The following is a 20331-nucleotide window of genomic DNA, read 5'->3' as shown; positions in this document are numbered from 1 at the left end:
TTATTAACAACTGTCATTTAGTACAGTAGAACTCATGGTATATGATCCACAGCCCCACCCAGAGAAGGTTCCGCCACATTCCTACCCGTCTGGATTCTTCTATTTCCGACGTCCGAGCGTCTCTCTGTGACCCCAGACCTGAACTTCAATTAAAGAGGCGATTCTCTCCAAACCACCCCTCTCCACACAAACATACAAACACACACACGCTAGCCTGACTTCACCCTGTTAGTCAGCCAGCTACTGACCCACTTAGCGTAGACAAGTGCACCAGACGGATGGCGGGCTTTTCACTGCAAGGCACTCTGGGAAATAGACGCTCAAACAACAACAACACAGATAGTCGACAAGCATCCGAGAGAGATGCACAAGACAGAGTGTGGCGCGATGCTGTAGTTAAACATATAAACAATCTTTATTAAAGAGAATTAAAATGAAGAATATTAGCTTGAGAAATTTCATTCATATGCTTTAATTTGCTCCTGCTTATTCCCTTTATGATAAGGCATCGGGGGCCCATATAGACTGAAAACCACTATCAACATTTGGAGTTGTTCTGTGGGAGGAAACTGGAGTGCAGAATCCAAAGCAAGCAATGCAACTACCATACTTTCAGGGTTATAAATAGCCTTTTCTTCAGTATAATCTTCATTCTGTCCTCCCAATAATGGAGAAGGTCGGTCTCCAAGGCAGAAATCTTCCATCACCGCAGCACGTATCAGAAATGGACATAATTATGGTGGTTTTATGAAGTTTTTAAAAGGAGAAAAACTCTGATAAACAAATGACAAGAACACTGAGGCTGCTTGTGTCTGCAGCAGATGAGCGATATTTATGTACTTCTCATGATTGAAGCTAGTATTTTCACTGTCGTCAGAGCAACAAAACGCCCTCTTCTGCTTCCTTGTTTCTCTACTCTCTTCTTGAGTGGCTACCTTTCCTTCCACATCACACTTCAAGTTGGGAGTTTGACTGCTGCAAGTTAAGCTCCGGTGTGAAAAATACAGCGCTGAAGCACAATGTTTTACTTATGTGAGTTTGAATTATCAGTATAAAGTTACTTCAGACCATATATAAGCAAGAGTCGACCAGATGTGACGCTCAGGCCTTTGACTTTAACATGCCTTACTCACACTGTTAGGTAAATTTGAGGAGAATTGTCGGCAGAAACTTCCACTGACTTGAGCTGAGACAATATATCCGGGTCGGCTTTTACAAGTAAACAAGCGAAAATATAGAGCTAGCTACAGTCAGCTAACAAACGCACACGCCACAAATCATACGATACACTTATGGAAGAGAGCCACGCCTTGAAAGGTAAACACAGTCAGAGAAACTAGACTAACAGATGTAGAGCAAGATTGTGGAGGGAGTTGAGGTTCTGAAAAAGAGAATGCAGTCGTCAGCGAAACAACAGGTGTGGGAGAAAGAGTGTGAAAGGACAGCGATTTAAGGAGATGTTGGTGAGAGTGCTCGTGCTGAAGGGGGGTTCTTTCTTCCTCCTTTTTCTCGTGACTGGTCGAGAGCCGCGTTACAACTGCCACTTCCCTTTCACCTCCTGACGGTTTTTAGTCATCTTGAGGCCGCGCAGATGCAGAGGTCCGACTTTTAAATCCAACGTCAACGTTCGTGACAAGAATTGATGAGCAAGTCTTTCATTACCGTGGGCCTCTTTAGCTGTCAATCAGGTTTGTCATCAGTCAAGGCCTCCGCAGATGCAGGAGTGTACACGTACGTGTGTGTGTGTGTGTTTATTAGCATGTGGAAGGTTTGGGTGTCTGCTGCTTTCTTCCTTTTATTTCCTGGTTTACAAGGACTTGGCACACACGTTTTGAAGGATTAGCAGACACACTGCCTTTCAGGAGCACTGAGCCCTTCAGCTTCTCAGAGTGTGTGAAAGTGAGCGCTCGAGACCTCAGGACTTTCTACGTCTCAAAGCAAAACACAACCCAAAAAATAGAGAGACTGTCAGGAGAAGAAGAGAGATTGTCGCTCACGACTGAGGCTTTTGGCTGACGGCCAGTGGAAAACCACCAAACAACCATTGTGAGGAGTCAGAAGAGCTCTGAGGAGGAGTGAGAGATGATCGAAAAAATCCCGGGGAATAATGGGAAAGTGAAACGGGAGGAATGGACGCAGGGTTTAAAGCAGATGATAGAGGCTCATTCATGAGATTAGAGAGATCAGGTCACAGCTACAACCTCCTGCTCCTGTTTCGCGCTTCGTGCTGCTCCACTTTGGCCTTTAACACACATAAACTGCGCCGTCCACTTCTGACACACACGCCTCACCCTCGCGGCACTGCTTTCTGCACATGTGAGGAGATTGTGAAACCACAGCTGTCGGGGCTTCAGCAGGCCTTGACAGACATTTTACATAGATCAGGCACGTCTAACCGAAGTCACGTGGGCCGCGTTCAACGTGATTTATTACTACTAGGCTCGCCACACATTCCCACAATGCACTGCAATAGTTGAAGCTCTGATATTTGTTTAACTGGTCAGAGGAGGCGCTGTGATGCCACTGTGTCAATGACCTCATCCTTCATTAGGGAGCAAACACAGACCAAACCTGGGGCTGAAAATTCACACAAAATTGCAGAGAAGTGTCCAGTAACTATTAATAGGAGGCTCATACAAATGTGCTGCCGGAGGGAGCAGTTCAATGGAGGCTACTGTTCACCTTACTGTGTTCATGTGTGTGTGTGTCCTCATGTTAAGGGGTGTAAGGAAATACCAGGCCATCCTGCGGAGCTGCAGAAAGTGTGTGTGTGTGTGTTGTCATGTATGAAGTGGAGCAGTAAGCTGGGAGTGCCTCACAGAGTCCGGACAAAGACGAGGATGAAGACGGGCCTCTTCTGTCCCCGCTGAACCCTCACTGCCGCCGGGAAGCGCAGAGGCCCCCGATGGCCGTACCCTCACATAACCCCCCCATAGACAGGAGGGTTTTTAAGTTCATGCTGCCATCGGGGTCTAAAATAAACACAGCATCATACAGTCTGTTTGCCCCGCTGCTAATGAAATTCCACTTGAGTTGCTATGGAAGTGAACTTGACTTCAAGCAGCGAGGATGGAAATGAGGCGCGAGATGTTTGAAGGATTCTTTTTCTCTCATTAATCTTGAATAACAAATGAAAAATAACATTGAGCAGCATTAGTAAAACATCAAAAGAGATCATTAAAAAAGAAAAAAAATCTGAGCGCACACTTCATGATATTTGCGTTTCAGGCTCCGGGAAAGAAACATGGATTAAGTCATTATCTGCATTTTGAGGGGCCCTTTAAATGTGTGTAGATTTATGCCTGATATAAATATGCAGAACAGTTGAATATATTTAGCAACTCAAATGAATGTTGCTCATTAATTATATATAGAAAGTAAATGAAGTTTGAGTCTATTAGTCCAATATGTTGCAAGAAATAGTCCACATTTGATAAAAATGGTGCTAGCATCGTGAGCCTAGCTGTTAGCCTGATGATGCTAAACTACTTAGGAAGCTATTTTGATTGTTGTTTTAAGGTTAAAATAAGAAAACTTGCTACAAATATATTCAGGGGTGATCGCTAAAACAATATCAACACTTAGATGTAGTTTACTGTCAACATTATCAGCGTATAATGCTCTGAAACCAGTGGCTAGCCCACGTAAATTCAGGGAAATCGATGCTTCTATTAATCTTATCTCCAGAGTGTCTCTGTCTCATCGCCGTCTGCGTTCGCCCCCAGACTTCCTGTCAGTCTGTTTTCTTTTGAGCGAGACAATACCACAAGAGACAAGATGGAGCGTTCTCTGGAGGGAAGAAGCTACGTTCGTCTGCACAGCTGCACAGCCAACAGTTGTGGCCCTTTAAATCATTTCAGCCTTCACTCAGCAGCTCGTGGCGTGCCACGGCTGGCGAAACACATCTTAAATGCAGCTTCAGCATCCATGATTTTGCTCACGTACATCCCAAGGAAGGTGACGTGCCGATTGGAGCTGACTCAGCAGTCACCGCGTCATCATCTTCTTTGGAAATCATTAATGAGCTTAACTGAAACGTGCCGCGCTCACGCAACCAAACCTGTCGCAGGGTGTTTTCCAGCACGATAACACAAACTTCTGCTTTATTATTCCAGCGTTAAAATGATACACCCTTATTTGTATATAATTCCTTTAACTACATTTTTTAAAATTATTAATACGGATTAAAGAGCTGAATTTATTTCATTTATTTGCTTCTTTCTGGCATCATGTCATTTCATTTTCTACCACTTATTCAGGTGGTGGAAAGGTTGCCGTTCCTTCTTAAGAAGTTCCTCGAGGCCAGCACAATAAAAGGATATTAAATTACATAATCAAGTGGGAGACAAAGTTTCTGAGATGTCATGAGTCAGCAGAAATCCCCTCCACCAGGAAATCCTGCCGCGTCTGTCTGGGCTGTTCCTTGGAGATACGACTTTGGCGATATAAAAGTGCGTGTTTGTATTGTAGATGAGCTTGTTTTGTGCAAATATTTTTAGAAATGGACTTAATTTTGAGTCTGTAGACAAAGAATCAGAGTTACTTTTCACGTTCTAAGAGTTTAACTTTGCCTCCGGAAAGAAGTTGTAGCTCTCCTTCCTTTCTGTGTCCAACAGGAAGTCATGTTCTCACAAAGGGTGTTTTGTGTTTCTGGGAATGTGTCAGGTGTTTGCTTTACAAAGGTACGGATCTTACACTGTGCTAACATCTCCACGTATGTCACTCGATGTGTATGTCCAAATCCTTCACCACCTTCTGCTTTGCTGCTCAGGCGTGCTGACATCAGCAATACTGCACACAAATACACACATGCAAATACACAAACACACCTTCTATACATAGTTGAAAAGAAAACACTTCAAGTCTATGCCTCTAGCTTGAGTCAGAGCAAAGTTGCTTCAACACCGGTGTGTTCCCATTGACTGGAAAGCTTGTTTCGGAAAAATGCTACCACCAGGGAAATGTTGAAGAGTCTAAAACTAAGTGTCAGTAGAGAACTATTTTCTTATTAATAATGTGAAATAAAAAGAAAACATTTGTACCAAATAGCTATTGCTATCAGTTAGATGCCTAGCTAAGCCAGTGTTAGCTACATTAGCAGTTCTTATTAACCTGTTTTCAACCACAAATACATTATTTTCAGCATGTAAATGAATCAAAAAGTGTCATGTTAATGTTCTTGAATCTTCTTGAATCCCAAGCGTTTATGTCTAAAAAGATTGTACGCGACCTCTCATCGCCAGCGTAGTTTTCCTGCTAGCACGCTGGGAAGCAAATGTTGTTGTTACCTCCTCTGCGCTGTTCAAATTGAAATCATCTTTGTTTTCTTCCCAAAATAAGTTCCACACCTGGACTTCATTTAAAACATGTTGCGTGTTTCTCGCCACACGTGATTCCTTTCAACTGGCAATGGGCAGTTAAAAAAAAATGGTCCAAACAGAAACTAAAAGAGGAATCGCCATGTGTATCTTGGTGGAACTCACAGTCAGAGTTAGCGTGAGTGTGTGTGTGTGTGTAGTGTAACTGTTTTTAGCACCATTAGAATGAAGAGCCCCATGAAGACCAGCGGGGGCCTCCCCCCCCCCCGGCACTTAATCCAGACCATATGTGAACTCCTGCACCCAAAACTCAAAACACACATGTCGGAATACACACGCAACAACAGGAAACAGCATGTCACCACTTTTCAAACAATCGCATGGGATTAGCCGCCCAGTTTGCCACGATTGCAGCGTCACACTCGCACACCGATGGAGTTAGACATCATGCAACTCTACCCCACTTTAATTGCTCACATAGATGTGGAAGCTTTAGAGGTCAAACGTGGATTTTCAAAGGTAAAAAATATAGAAGATTGATGTTATGAGCATTGACTTTTTGTTCGGTGGCTCATCATTATGTAAGCAAAACTACAGTAGCAGAGTTTCGTTTGGAGTCGACGCTGTGTAACTTGGCAGGTGTTTTATTATTTCTGACTGACTAGCAAGTGCCACTATCCCTGGCACGCACTCTATATTAGCACTCTTCCCGCTGACTTGTACCTGGCTTCGCTTTTAAACACGTGGCGTTGTTTTCACTCGAACTCTCCCGAGGAAATGTATGGAGAAGTCATTAGACCACATGGGATCTGCTTTTTCTGCCTGTGCTTCTCCTGTCATTCGGTGTTGGGGTGACAGTAGGAGTTAGCGCAATGCCAGGGTCAGTGGTCAAGTTTGGGGAAGAGAAGATTCTGGTCAGAGTCTGAAGTTTGTGGGCTAACCATGTTGTGTCTAAAAAAAGGACTGCACAAATGCATGTCTTAAAATCATATAGCGGCTCAGTCTGCCTCACAGTTGGGATCAGTTAGGAGTATCACAGTTGGGTCGAACAGAAAGTCCAAAGTCCCCTGAGCATCAAGTAACGGATCCTAACTGTGGCATTGTTTTATTACCACAGCAATAAACCTGAAACAAAACTTAGCAAGCTGCAACAGGTCATCTATAATTAAGGAGCTTTACCTGCAAATGTTGTGTCACCGTGAAGTTTCAAATTATATTTTTCAATGTCTTTCTAAACTTTGAAACATTTCTCTTTCAGCATAGAGACTCTTCTATTATGTAAAATAAAGGCTGTACAGTAAACTTGGACCTCCAGCTCTCAACTCAAGAGAATATCAATGATAAAAATACAAACCAAAAAGTTCTGGAAAACTATTGGTTCCTTCAAGAGAAAATTAATAAATAAGTAGATTAATAAATTGTTGAGGAACTAAAGACATGAACTGTGTCATCTCTTCATTCTTTTAAAATATTCCTAGGTTATTATCTAAAATATTTTGGGGATTTGTTGCATCTGAGACGAACTGCAAAGCCTGCAGACTATAAATAAATTCTGAATGCTAAGTCCTGCTTGTGTTGCTATTTACAAACCTGGCTCCCCCGCCGTTTGTTTATCTATAACCTTCCTGCTTCAGTTCATTCCAAGCTTTGAAACTCCAGCTGGCACTTCGCTGTCGTTTTTTCACGCCGGACTTTCTGCTCTACTCTCCAAAGTCAGGAGGCCCAAAATAAATCCCGCCACTTCTCCTCTGACCTTGAACGCGAGGTGTGGATGGCAGGAACACGCACCCCGCCATCCACACTGATCTCCCCACAGGAATAGCAACATTCCCGTTGTTGATAATTATGAGTCCCGCCCCCCTCCCCCTCCTCTTCCCCCCTCCCAACCTGTCCTCTCCACGGTGCAGCTCATCTCACACTGGGATATAATTAATCATGGCGAGTCTTAATATGTTCTCATTTCCTCCATCTTTTCCTCTCTTTCACTCCCTACCTTCGCCCAACGCAAACCATTTGAAGCCCTCATGAATCACCATTCAGATGGAGCCTCTCTGTAATGCCCCCCGCTGCTATCATCTGCTGTACATTCCTCACTTTCGCTCTCTGTCTGTGTGTATATTTCGGAGCTGTCCTCGCTCTGCTCGGACGCCAGAATAAATGCACTAATCTCGCAGACTTGCCCTCTTGTGGATCTATTTTTGGACGTCAGATGTTGCAACAGTTCTTAAAAAGGCCATGCCAGCCCCCGCCACTAAATCATCCTGGTAATGCCAGGACAAGCTGACCCGACTGACCAGCCCAAACAGCACTTAACCAACGGTGGCAATAAAAGATTTCCAAGCTATTTTAATGCGAGATCCCTTTGTAATAAGGGCACAAACTTTCCTGATATTTAAGTTCCATATGGACGCGGCCCGGGTGAGGGCTAACTCTGGTTGGGTCAAAGAGGCGACGGCGTCATTAGGAAATCCAAGATTAAATCCATCCAGCTCTTACTGGGACTGATCCGCAATCTTTTATCTGATGAGCACAGCTTAATCTTTAGAGGAAGGTGTCTTGGTGTCCATCTTTTGATGCCCCTTGATGGTGCCGATCCTTTTGGTTTTTCTTGAGCTGGGCTTTGCCTTTTTGCGCAGCATTTTTATTATATGGCTTTACAAAATTTAATTTCTATCTTTAACCAGATTTTTCTTCCTGTTTTAGTCCATAAACTCATCTTTTTCACCAGTGTCCTCTCACTTTAAAGGACTGATCTTCATCCCTGTGGTGTCAGGGGTTAACTGTCTGGCTGTAGATGTAGAAGGGATGTGTGTCTCTGAGAGGAAGCTACGCAGCGAACATGTGAAGCCAACGGTCCTGACGTGGACTCTTGTTTCCACACAGACAGAAGCCGATCCATCTGGATAAATCTTTGGCATGGACTCTGTTTTCAGTGTGCGCCTGTGTGTGTGTGTGTCCTTGGCAGTTGCTCAGTAGTTTAAGGACATTGTGTTCTGATAGAGTGATCGTTCCGTGTTGTCCCAAAGCAATAGAACACGTTGTAGGCAGAGCAGCGTGTTTATAAACACACAAGCATATCTCTTCCCAGACTGTGTAAATATCTTGGGTTTATGATCGATCTGTGTGTCCGTGTGTGTGGGATTCTCACCGCATGCTCTGGACAAACTCAGGTGACGTTGATCATAACACTCTGACCCTATGAAGCCCGAGGTAGCATGACTAACCGTGCCTCCCCATGAGTCTGTGATGATTGGCTGATGGAGGTGGGATGGGTCGGACTACTCCCCCACCTCGAGCAAAGTGAGAGGAGGAAACGTAAGAGTAAACAAGAGGCATGTGGCATTACACAAGAGAGACGGATGGGTCGACATTGCTCAGATGGAAAGTTGTGACTCTTTTATGACCTTGTTTTTTTCCTTTCGCCCACTCAAAATATGATTTCACAAATCAAAGTGGGACGTGTACAGTAGATCATTTTTGCTCCCCAACTTGAACACACGCACACACAAGTTGAGAACGTCGGCCGCTGGCCTGGAAACACACATATGATTGTGGGGAATGGAATGTTCTGTCTGTGCTCCAGAGCTCTGGGCAGCTGGAACCTGCTGGACGGTGTGTGCGCGTGTTTTCAGTTGTTGTATGAATAGCTCCTCTCTGGTTTATGTTAGCGCCGAGAAGCTGTTTATTTATAAATACTTGACAAATACGTGCATGCTGTCGACCCCTGTGCTGCTGGAACCGCGCGGATGTTCAGACTCCGCCCATACCCGGCGGTGAAAGAGCGTTCACTGGTTCCCTGAAACAAATTGAAGATGGAAGAAGATGGATGAAGATATGGTTTTTCTGATGCAATATTTCTGATATGGCTGATGCAGGTTTTGGCTTGGATTAGTTTTACTGCGGGACACAGGATGATATCACTTTGCCACAGAATATGTAATATTATTCGGAGGCGCCAAACCACTGAGGCACCACTGTCTCTCCATCACATCCATCGTTTCATATTGTCTCATATCTGCTACACTTCTTCCTGATATTGCTGCCCAACATAAACAGGTTAAAGAATTGATGCTGGTAAGCAACAACCAGGATGCAACCTCTAAAATGTACATTTGGGTTTCAAATGCAGGTCAATGCCATGGATCATAACCACAAAATTTGGAGAAACTTGCTCACACCAGCAGTAAATGTAAGCAGTTTCTAAAGGTAAACAGTTTGTTTACCTTTCCAAGCTGTATAAGTCTGTTATCATAAACAGTTTCTCAACATAGACAGTAAACATTTGGCTGGTGGATTAGCATGGCTAATTTCTACCAAACCTGAAGTATCTGTCGTTGTAACTCACTTCATGCAGTAATGTAATGTCATGTTATTCATCTCCACCCTAATCCAACCCTAACAGTGCTTTAAACAGGTCGTTTGGTTTCATTGAAAACAACTAGTCTGTACTCATATGTGATTCAATGCTCCAGTAGCTTGATAGATCAACGCCCCACCATTTATTTGATTTGCCTTATAAATAAGACATTTACAAAAGAGCAAAAGCCACTTAGGATAAGGCCAAAACAAGCTCAACGTCGTACCAAACAAAGGTCTCTACTGTCTCCGCTGACCCTGGCGAAGATATCGACTTCACCAGATCAGATTAAACATGGTTTACATAACAGCTGATAAGACTGTTGTCAAACTGTGTTAGAAAGTACAGCAGAGGTGTGAGCCTCATGTCAGCCCAGTAAGCAGTAGCAGGAGTAGGGCGCCGGACAAACAAGTACTGTCTTGGTGACACTGACCTGACACCATCATGTGTCCCAACTAATAACCATCCTGTCGTGAATATGGCGAGAATTTTTATCACCAGAACAATTGTAGGGTTCGGCCCAAGCATGTGCCAGAAATGTGGGCGCTCTGGATTTTCAGCTTCACACACCTTGACCCAGATCATGCATCTCAGTTGCACTGTCGCTGGGTGATGAAACTCTGCTGCAACCCCAGGCAGACCCTCCCTTTTTCTTTACTGCCTGGCTACGTCGACCAATCCCCCTCCACCAATCAGAGCGGCCGTATCGAGCGCAGCGACAGCCAACCACCGCCATCCTCTCCTCACTTCCGCCAATCAGAAAGACGGCTGTAATGTTATCTATGCAATGCACTCGTCTCCGGTTGAAGTTGGATAATCCCGTCACAATTGGCTTGAAACACCTCCGCAGGATTAAATATATTTCTTTGACCCAATAAAGGGTTTTATTAAAGCGAGAATAATTGGACAGAAAGGAGGGAGAGAGATTCCTAGCATGGTTGCTGACAGTGATTAATTGTTCCCACATGTTGCTGACAGACAAAAAGGCCTCTGTGTTCATGAGCTTTGACTGCAGCTGGCGTGCACGCACACACACATACACTCACACTCACACACACACAGCTGGGCCACTTAGCAACTTTTCAGCCACTCACTCGGTTGACTTAAAGATAATAAGCACCGTAGGATCCAGAATATTGGAGCTGTCGCCCAACTCTATTTGTCACTTTATTAATATATGATATTAAAGTGTGGTCTAGAATTGTGTTGCACTATGGCAGACCATAATAGCTGAGGCTGATGATCCTACTATTCAATGTTGATACATACATCTAGGTTTTTCCCATGGAAGAACCAGTAAGTGGTGTCAAAAGTGGGATGCTAATGTGTTGTGATTTGCGATTTGCTTCCAGTATTAATGGTGAAAAACGATTGGTGGTTGTTGAGGATGTCAGCGGGTGTTAAGGTCACGTGTTCTCCCAACGTAGACAGGCATTTTAAACAGTGTTAGAAGTCGGATGATGACAGTGGGGAATAAGACGCACTGTGTTTAAATGATATGAGAGACGGGAATCCCTTACACCAAGAACTGGTGAAGCCTGAGCATGTTAGTCAGGAGTCACAGCAAAAGGGTTTGCTTCCCTAAATGTGGTTGACAAAAGCGAGTGATGTGCCAACAAACCAGTTCAATGACGACGAGGTCTGCGCCCATGTCATCAGGAGTTGAAGCCCAGCCCAAACATTCTCCACTGTCTGTGGAGCGGTGCCATACTTGCTCTTCCATGGTCACAACCTCTGTAGTTTACATGAAATAAACCTCCTGTCTGCTGTAATAATCGCAAATTCAAGATTACAGTCCTTCTTTGTTGTGGTTTTCTTCGGTCTGCAGTTGGACACTGATAAACATGCAGCCTCTGGTCCACTCTCATTATGCTTTCACCATTCATCTGCTGAGAACTGGCCCGATTCCTCATCATATATCTGTTGAACTCAATAAGCTTGATGACATTTTCTTGCCGTCATACGTTCATATAATGTATCGTCAGAGCTGCGGCTACGCTGAACAGTTTTTATTAATGGACTCCAAACCCACTCACACTGTTGACGCACAAAAATAAGATTCATTCCGGAGAAGCTCCCAGGGTTAAATCACGGCATATTCATGCGTGTGACGTTTTCTTGGTCTCCTGCCGGCCTGACCAGAGACTCAGAGTTCAGGATGTGATCCCAGCTTTGCAATGTTTGGATAGTCAAGTTGATGAATGCAACAGTTCTGCCTCATCATAAGTTCATCTGCTGCTGCTGCTGGCATCCCGTGACAGCTGGGAACATTTAGGTGTGTGCGTCTGTGTGTGTTAAACGCTCAGCATTTAAGCAACGTTACGTCATCCCTCCAGAGATGCTGGTTGAGGATAAACACTGGTCTCCCTGGTATCGCCGCTCATCTTAGCTCATTGTGTAAATTGTGCGAAACATACACACCCATCACAAACACACACTCCGCAACACGCAAAGCAAAGCTGCATTCATATGTACACACCATTGGTTATTACGAACAGTTTCTGTCAAAAAACTTGGTATGACACTGTTTTTAAAAGACCCATTTAAAGAATATATCTACTGTAGATCGCCAAAATAACTGTGCATGTGGGGGTAGATAGTGGCTTATCAGGTCACACCCTGCAGAGCTAATGCGTCTCCTCGCTCCCTGAACATCCCAAATGTTTGTTGACGTTACACTGCAATACTAAATAAATGTCAGTTTACTTGTGTTGCCCTCACTAGATTAAACATTTATAGTGACTATAAAAAACAGTTCAACTCTAGTATGACAACTGCTAGATCTTAGCATTGTCAGGTTGCTTCCACTGAAGTGGTTAAATAATGTGTAGCATTATGAAGTCAATACTAGTAAATGATAAGCAACTTTAACATTGTAAAATCTATGTCTCTTCATCTCAAAACTACATCAGACAATGTGATAGCACATTTAGCATTGTCAAGCTAATGGATACCTTCAATACAGGAACCCCATTTATGATTGAATTGGCTTAGTTTGTCTGCATTTTATGGCATTGTGTGAAAAAGTCAAGCAAATTTGAGTTAACAGTGAAATCATTGGAAGCTCTATTTACCTGAATAAAAGCAGCCAATCAGAGCAGAGAATACTATGACGGCATTTACGTTGACATGATATGAACAAGGTAAAAGTAGTGCACGTTTTGCATGTGCAGAAGTTGCATCCTGCTTATTCAAAGTTGGGATTTGCATGAAAAGGCCACAGCTACGCCCATATGCTCAGCACTAACACACACACAACACAAATAGACACAAACACGCACGCATGAACTGGGTCGTAGGTTCACTGTGGCCCCAGAAACTCAAACCATGGAGCATTTCCAAATGTAACTCAGGCCTCTATAATTGAACTGCCTCTGACCAGAATAACAACCCAGACCAGTTTCTTCAAACTGTAGCCCGAAAAAGTCGAGGAGGCCTCTTGGAAAACAGTATTGTGATTCCACCAAAAACAATAAGAGCTTGGCTTTGCTCGGTTTGAGCTGCGGAGTTTGCGCCTATGCCGGGAGTAAAAATATACACAGCGGAGGAAAAATGTGTGCAAATTGAGGTTGACAGTTAAGTTGTTTATACGAGAGGATATAGCATAACCTGGGCGTCCCTCAGGGCCCATAAGAGCCGTGTGTTTGTGAAACAACAGAAACTGCGGAAGAGGGTGTGGAGAAGAGAAGGAAACAAAATAAGACTCACTTAGATGAAGGAGAGGAAAGTGAGACATAAAACATCAAAAGAAATCAGTTTAGCTTCCCGATACTGGCACCTCTGTGTTGTATCCAAACTAACCTCCCTGAACTCAAAATATGAAATGTGACATTGTGTAAAACAATATTAGCTTCTATGATAATGGTTTGACGTGTTTTCAAGATGAAATTAGTTTTTACGCAACAACAATTTGGCCTCAGATGTTTCCACAGTGGTGGAATGTGTTACAACCTCTGGTTTTGTCGGCCTGTAAAAATATGCAGCTGTGAGGCAACAAGTGACGTGATTGTGATTTTCTGCCTCATTCCTGGAGAAGACAAGCGTCGAGCGTTAGCACAGGCTGTCATGCGCACCAGTTCAACAACAACACGCCTCTTGGGTTTCCACCAGAGTTGATCAATACACACCAGCCAAGACTTTCACACAGGCAGCACACATCATCTGACACAGAATACGATCCTTACGCAACAAAGAGGTCCTTTGTGCGGGTCATTCATAATCGAAGAGACTCGGGATTGTAGCTCTCCTTTATGTGCCCAACACAAAGATGCTTAGGAAACATTTGGGAGATCAGCTCTAAGTACTGCACCTTTGTGTGCTGTGGCCTTTTTTTGTCAGTGAAACATTCATCTTTGTTGTGTGTTCAATCGCTGAAAGCGACTAATTGTGTTATGATCTGCCTTTGTCTGACTTCTCCACTGAGCGGTGTGTTGTGGAAATCAATGATCACAACGCTCATTGTGGAGGTGGTGGTGTGAGAAGGGTTCTGAACACAAGTCTGTCTCTCTGTTTCAGAACTCCATCCGGCACAACCTCTCCCTCCATAGCCGTTTCATCCGAGTCCAGAACGAGGGCACAGGGAAGAGTTCATGGTGGATGATCAACCCAGAAGGAGGCAAGGGTGGGAAGGCCCCTCGCCGTCGCGCCGTATCCATGGACAACAGCAACAAGTATACCAAGTCAGCTCGTGGTCGTGCTGCCAAGAAGAAGGCGGCCCTGCAGGCCGCGGCGGCTGCAGGAGGCGAAGGTGGCGGGGACAGTCCGTCAGGCCTCTCCAAGTGGCCCGGGAGTCCCACATCTCGCAGCAGCGAGGAGCTGGACGCTTGGACAGACTTCCGTTCACGTACTAACTCCAACGCCAGCACGCTGAGCGGGCGGCTCTCGCCCATCCTGGCCAATCCGGAGCTGGATGAGGTGCCCGACGACGAGGCCCCCCTCTCGCCCATGCTCTACTCCAGTCCTGGCAGGGCTTTGTCCCCGGGCAACCCCACAAACGTAGTGAATGGAAAGCCAATGACAGCAGAGCTGCCTCGTCTGGCGGACTTGGCAGGCACGATGAATCTGAACGACGGACTCGCTGAAGAGCTGATGGATGTTCTTGATAACATCAACCTTGTGACTAGTCTAGAGGAATCGATTACCAATGGTCCCGCGGGATTCAGTTTTGTGTCCAAACCGAACGGGCTCCCGTCTCCGGCGTCTACGCCCACCCCGTCGCCCAACTCTTTATCTAACGGTGTTAATGGCTATAGCAACTCCATTTTCGGTCCGCACACCACCAGTTCCTCTTTGCGTCCATCGCCCATGCAGACCATTCAGGAGAACAAGCAGACCACCTTCTCCACCGTCAGCATGTCCCGCTTCGGCAGTCAGACTCTTCAGGACCTGCTAAACTCAGACTCGCACAGCCACAGCGACGTCATGATGACACAGTCAGATCCACTGATGTCACAGGCCAGTGCCGCTGCTGTGAGCTCTCAAAACTCGCGCCGAGGTCTCATGCTCCGCAACGATCCTGTAATGACTTTTGGAACCACTGGCGGAGTGCAGGTAAACCAAGGGGAGCTCCTTCAAACAAACAACCACAACCAGAGCTCCATTAGGTCCTTGAACAAGGGTTTGAATTTAGCCAATGAGGTCAACGCCCTGTCCAATGCCAAGCAGCAGCTCCTGCTGTCGCCGATGGGAGGAAACGGCTCCTCCACCATGCAGATTGACACGTCCATCTTCCTGAACGGGGCAGTGAGCACAAACGGAGGAATCTGCCAGGACCGCTTCCCCACAGATCTGGACCTAGACATGTTTAACGGGACCCTGGAGTGTGATATGGACTCCATCATCAGGAATGACCTGATGGACCCAGATGGCTTGGACTTTAACTTTGACTCCTTGGTCAACATGAACGGAGTGGGCAACTTTACAAACACCAAGCAGACCTCGCAGAGCTGGGTCCCTGGCTGAGGACTGGAACCGCAGCCAAGCAGAGCAGGTATTTTTTTCAAACACCTGGGTGGGGTTCAGTTCATCAACATGTCACGCTTTCAGGGCTACACCAGGGACATGCAGCTTCTTCGATAGTGTGCTCAGCACAGGCTTTTCTGCCAATCCAGACTCACAAGGACAACCTGAAGCCAGCAATGTTGTATGGTTTGGAAACAGTGGCACTGAGGAAAAGACAGGAGGCAGAGCTGGAGGTAGCAGAGATGAAGATGCTGAGCTTCTCTCTGGGAGTGAGCAGGATGGATAGGATCAGGAAGCAGTGGGTCAGAGGGACAGCACATGTCAGGTGTTTAGGAGACAAAGTCAGGGAGGCTAGATGGAGATGGTTTGGACATGTACAGAGGAGAGAGAGCCAGTACATTGGTAGGAAGATGTTGAGGTTGGAACTGCCATGCAGAAGGTGGAGAGGAAGGCCAAAGAGGAGATTTATGGAGGTGGTGAAGGAGGACATGAGGTTTGTAGGTTTGAGAGAAGAGGAAACAGAGGACAGGGTGAGATGGAGGAAGATGATCAGTGGTGACCCCTGATGGGAGAAGCCAAAAGAGAAAGAAGAGGAGGAGGAGTTGTGGATGTAGACATCATTACAGGGGCTAACAACAGTAGGCCGCCTAGCATAGACCGACAGAACCAAATATGACCTGACTGACCAGGGATGTCAAACTTTGTTACGGAAAACTTTTTAACTTTTGAAGCTGTCAACTAAGCATGAACTCGTGGGTCAACTCATGAACAGCGTGGCTCATGATGTCACGATGAATTGTGGGTCTCCTACTTTTTGGTGAACTTAAAATTCAGTTTTAAGCCAACTATATAGGTATGGGCTAAATCAAATAACTTGGCGGGCCAGATTTGGCCCCAGGTCCTTGAGTTTGACAGCATAGACAAATATTAATGTTGTTTTACCTTAAAAAAACATTGATTGTTTTCATTTCTTTTTCCCAGGTCTGACCTGTGTATCCAAGAGAAACTCCAACACACATCCTTTTTGCCAAACCTGCCATCAGCACAACATAAAGTACAACCCTTGTGTTTACAGAAGACAACTCCCTGACGGAGACAAGACCCTACAGACTCTCGAGATGCTGCACCCCAAACTCTCCTGCGAGAACCGTGTTTTCAAACTACCACAAACAAACTGAAAAAAATTGGATGATTATGCAATTTCTTTGTCTGGTGACACGCCGGAGACGCACCATTGGATCAGGAGGACTCCAGCGACCAGGGGGCGGAGGGCATCTGTTCCTGTTGAAGATTCTGACAAACGTGTAAAATGTAATCAAGACGTGACGTGTTCTCATCTGGAAAGTGTAATGTCGCGAACCTATTTCCTTCTGTACTTTTGTCAAGTGTTTTGGACTTTTCTGTTTCATCGTAACTAATTCTGTCTGTGCAAGCAAGACGTTGGTGTCAGTGAAATGAAAAAGGAATATCAGGCGGTGTCCGCTGGCTCACAGATATGCTGCCCCTTTCTTGTACCATGCAGTTCCAGTTCATATAAATTGCTTGAATTTGAATTAACCGCGACTTACTGAGGGTTATGTTACAGTTAACTGAATCAAGAAAGCGCATTTGTGTATATCTAACTGTATAAAGTAAATGACAAATAGGAATATACTTCCTGTTTTGGGTGTTTGTACAGTGCAGGGTGACAGAAGGCTCAAGAAGGAGGGGAAGTATCTTCTTAAGTTTTGGTAGCTTTCGATGAGGTTGTCTATCACAGCATATGATGTAGCGAAATAATACCTGTGTTTTATGGTTGTGAACATTTCCACACCACAACAGGTGCTATGTAAACAGTGTTGAATCTCGTACGGAGAGCAAGGCGTGGGCTTTTGTTTTCACCCACAGACAGGGCAACCCTGCTAGTAGCAGGCGGCGACACGTTAGTAGAGGCTCATTCCTCGAGAAGCCATTTTTCCTCCGATAAACCAATAAGCTATCTCTGTATATTGCCAAAATTACTTGAAGACAAACAGTAGGATATGCTGGCAGCCAAATAGCAGCATTGATACACACATACAAACACGCATACGTATATTCAGGCTATGTTCAGACTGCAAATCATGTATTTTTACTAGGTTGCTGGGTTTTACGTAAATCCTTGAACACATCTTGCTGCTCGCGAGAAAACAAAATTAAAAACCGATCATTTAGGATTAACTGTATTCATGCAGTTATGCAGTCAAATCAAAAGTTTTCACAAAATGACTCCCGGTTTGACGGGCCAAGAAAAGGTAAGGACAATTATTCTCGCAACTGAAAACATCGTCGCGGATAGTTTCTTCAGTTTGGTAATGATAATGTGGCAGAAATAATGATTGCGGTGTCAACATAGCCTGCAGCACACAACACACTCGTAGCTAGTTACACGTGAACGTACCAGGGATCTGTGTTCGAGCTCTGCTGTCTTCTTGTCATGTGGGGCTTGTTATGCATTTTTAGAATCACTCAGGGGGGAGGGGGAGGCATCCCGCTTAACTAACATCAAGTCACGTTCTTGTGTCAAGTATATTTCCCACATAAAAGCAAATTACGTTTTGTGTTTGTGAACTTGTATCCTGTGAATCTGTGGCCGTCAAATCAACATCCGGGGCGAGAGCTACGTCACCACTGCTACGTTTTGTGGTTTATTCGGTATTAGCATTTACACATTTGGACCTTGTTCACCTGGCTGCACTTGAAATGAGCACTTTCCCTGAGATTATAATTCAAAGTGACATATTTCTTAAATATTCACTATTAGTACTCTATATTGTTGCACTATTTCCAAGGTGAAAGTTTTTAAAAATGCTTTCGTTATCGCTAATTGTTCTTTTGGGTGTATAAATCCTCTTCATGTTCGATTCGTATTTGGCATTTGAAATATCATTAATAGTCAAATTCAAATGAGCTCAGTTAGGCAGCAGGTGGCGGTAGAGGAAGTGAGAAATATATTTCGTACATCTACCCAGTCAACAGGCGCTTGGGTCAACTGTACCTGCAAGTCCTGAAACTGCCCTAAACAATTGCGATTATTCATCTTCTGAACAATCCGTAGCAGTGTGGACGCAGCGTCTACTACGTTTCCGTCTTTACTTTTACCTCTTCTCGTCAAACCCTGTGACTCGTGTAAACACTGACACACTTGGTGCTCCTGCAGGTGACTTCCTGAGTGACATTGAGTGTGTTAACATTTCTGTTGAACCCTCACGCGGATGTGTCGCTGTCCCTCATGGTGCAGACGTCCAAGTCGACCGTATGCATATATGTATTTATGCATTATGGATTACGTGTGAAATGCATATATATATATACTCGCTGTATCTCCTTGTATATGATCATGTTGTACTTGACCCCTTGGAGTTTGTGGAGATGCGCCAGGTAGGAAGTGAGGAAACACTGTTACCAGCAAATCTGTTGTTTAAGTGGTGAGATATTGCCGCTGTTGTAGCATTTGGAGACATGAAGGGTGTGTCCTTGCAGTGTATCATAGTGTACAGACGTGTGTGTATCACTTAAGGGCAAAGGCAGGAGTGCGTGCGTGCGTTTGTGTGTGTGCATGGTCCGCTTGATACCTGAGATTAAGTGCATGACCGAGCAGTAGACCCTTCCAACGGTGCCGTCCATCCACAAATATAGTCATGCAAGTCCAGAGTTAGTAATAGAGCAGTGCTTGTGCCGAGCCGGTGTATGGTTGGTTCATTCAACATCCTCTTAAGGATCCTCCGATTCAGACAAGAGTCTGTCTAAATGATGCCATCTTGAGGGTCAGTTTAAAAGTATAACCCCGTCCTGGCTCAAACTGAAGGGATTTTTGGTGCTCACTTCGGAGCCTCGGCAGAATGTTGAATGACCGGACGATACATGGAGGCCGACGTTCCCTCACACTTGTCTGTAAGAGCGTAGTTTACATCCTGGTGCTCTTGGTGCTCGCATGTTATCTGACATGGAGCTGGAACTTTCCTCCACACACTCGTATCCTGAGCCATCACACGAGCTGCTAGACATTTCAATTGACTGTTAAGACTCCACGACTGACAAACTGGCTTCATTGATCTCCGAGGCCAATCGCCGGAGGAGATCTTGCACTTCCACACTGCACTTCTATTCCACTCATGTCCAGTCACAGACCTATAGGAATACCACTAGAGACCTTGGTCACCTCTCTGACGTGTTCATTTCACCTTCTCTTGAGCCCTTCTTTTCTTGTTCATAGGCTCAGACCAGCAGTCTGCCATACGCCCTCTCAACTTTGTCCTTTATTAATCTTGCTTCTTCTTGACTTGATGTTAGTGGGTATTTTCCTGTGTATTCCAATTTTGAACTGTATTCTAGTTTGTATAAGAAATGGTGCGCATGTAAATAAAGCTTGGTGAGGCTCCACACTCCGTCTCTGTCTTCCTGCTTCCACATTTTGATATTGACTTCTGGTTTCCTGACTCACTTAATCTTGATCATATACTTTTTCTTTTGTCCTTTCATTTGTTTTCCTGAACAAAAACATGTTCTCCCTTTTAAAAATATATATTTTTTTAATTTATTTTATTATTCCCTCACCTACATTTTATTAATATATTCCCTCTATTTGTCTATTTATTGTTGAATTTGTATTTTTACTTCTCTTCAGACATATTACTGAAAGATTTGAATTTAAAATACAATGCATGTCATGTTATT

The 20331-nt window shown here is 44.6% G+C and overlaps 1 protein-coding gene across 1 annotated transcript in view; it reads left to right on the top strand.

The window, feature by feature from the left end:
• foxo3b (forkhead box O3b) overlaps positions 1 to 20039 on the top strand; it is a 37524-nt gene extending 17485 nt beyond the window's left edge. Inside the window, exons 3-4 of the mRNA XM_053882075.1 lie at positions 14191 to 15664; positions 16618 to 20039. Coding sequence (XP_053738050.1) covers positions 14191 to 15636 — 1446 coding nt within the window. The 3' untranslated portion in view covers positions 15637 to 15664; positions 16618 to 20039. The remainder of the gene's footprint in view (positions 1 to 14190; positions 15665 to 16617) is intronic.
• Positions 20040 to 20331: the final 292 nt, after the last annotated feature.

This window comes from Synchiropus splendidus, chromosome 12 (genome assembly GCF_027744825.2).
Source record: "Synchiropus splendidus isolate RoL2022-P1 chromosome 12, RoL_Sspl_1.0, whole genome shotgun sequence".
NCBI lineage: Eukaryota > Metazoa > Chordata > Actinopteri > Syngnathiformes > Callionymidae > Synchiropus > Synchiropus splendidus.
This window is presented reverse-complemented; position numbering and strand designations above follow the sequence as displayed.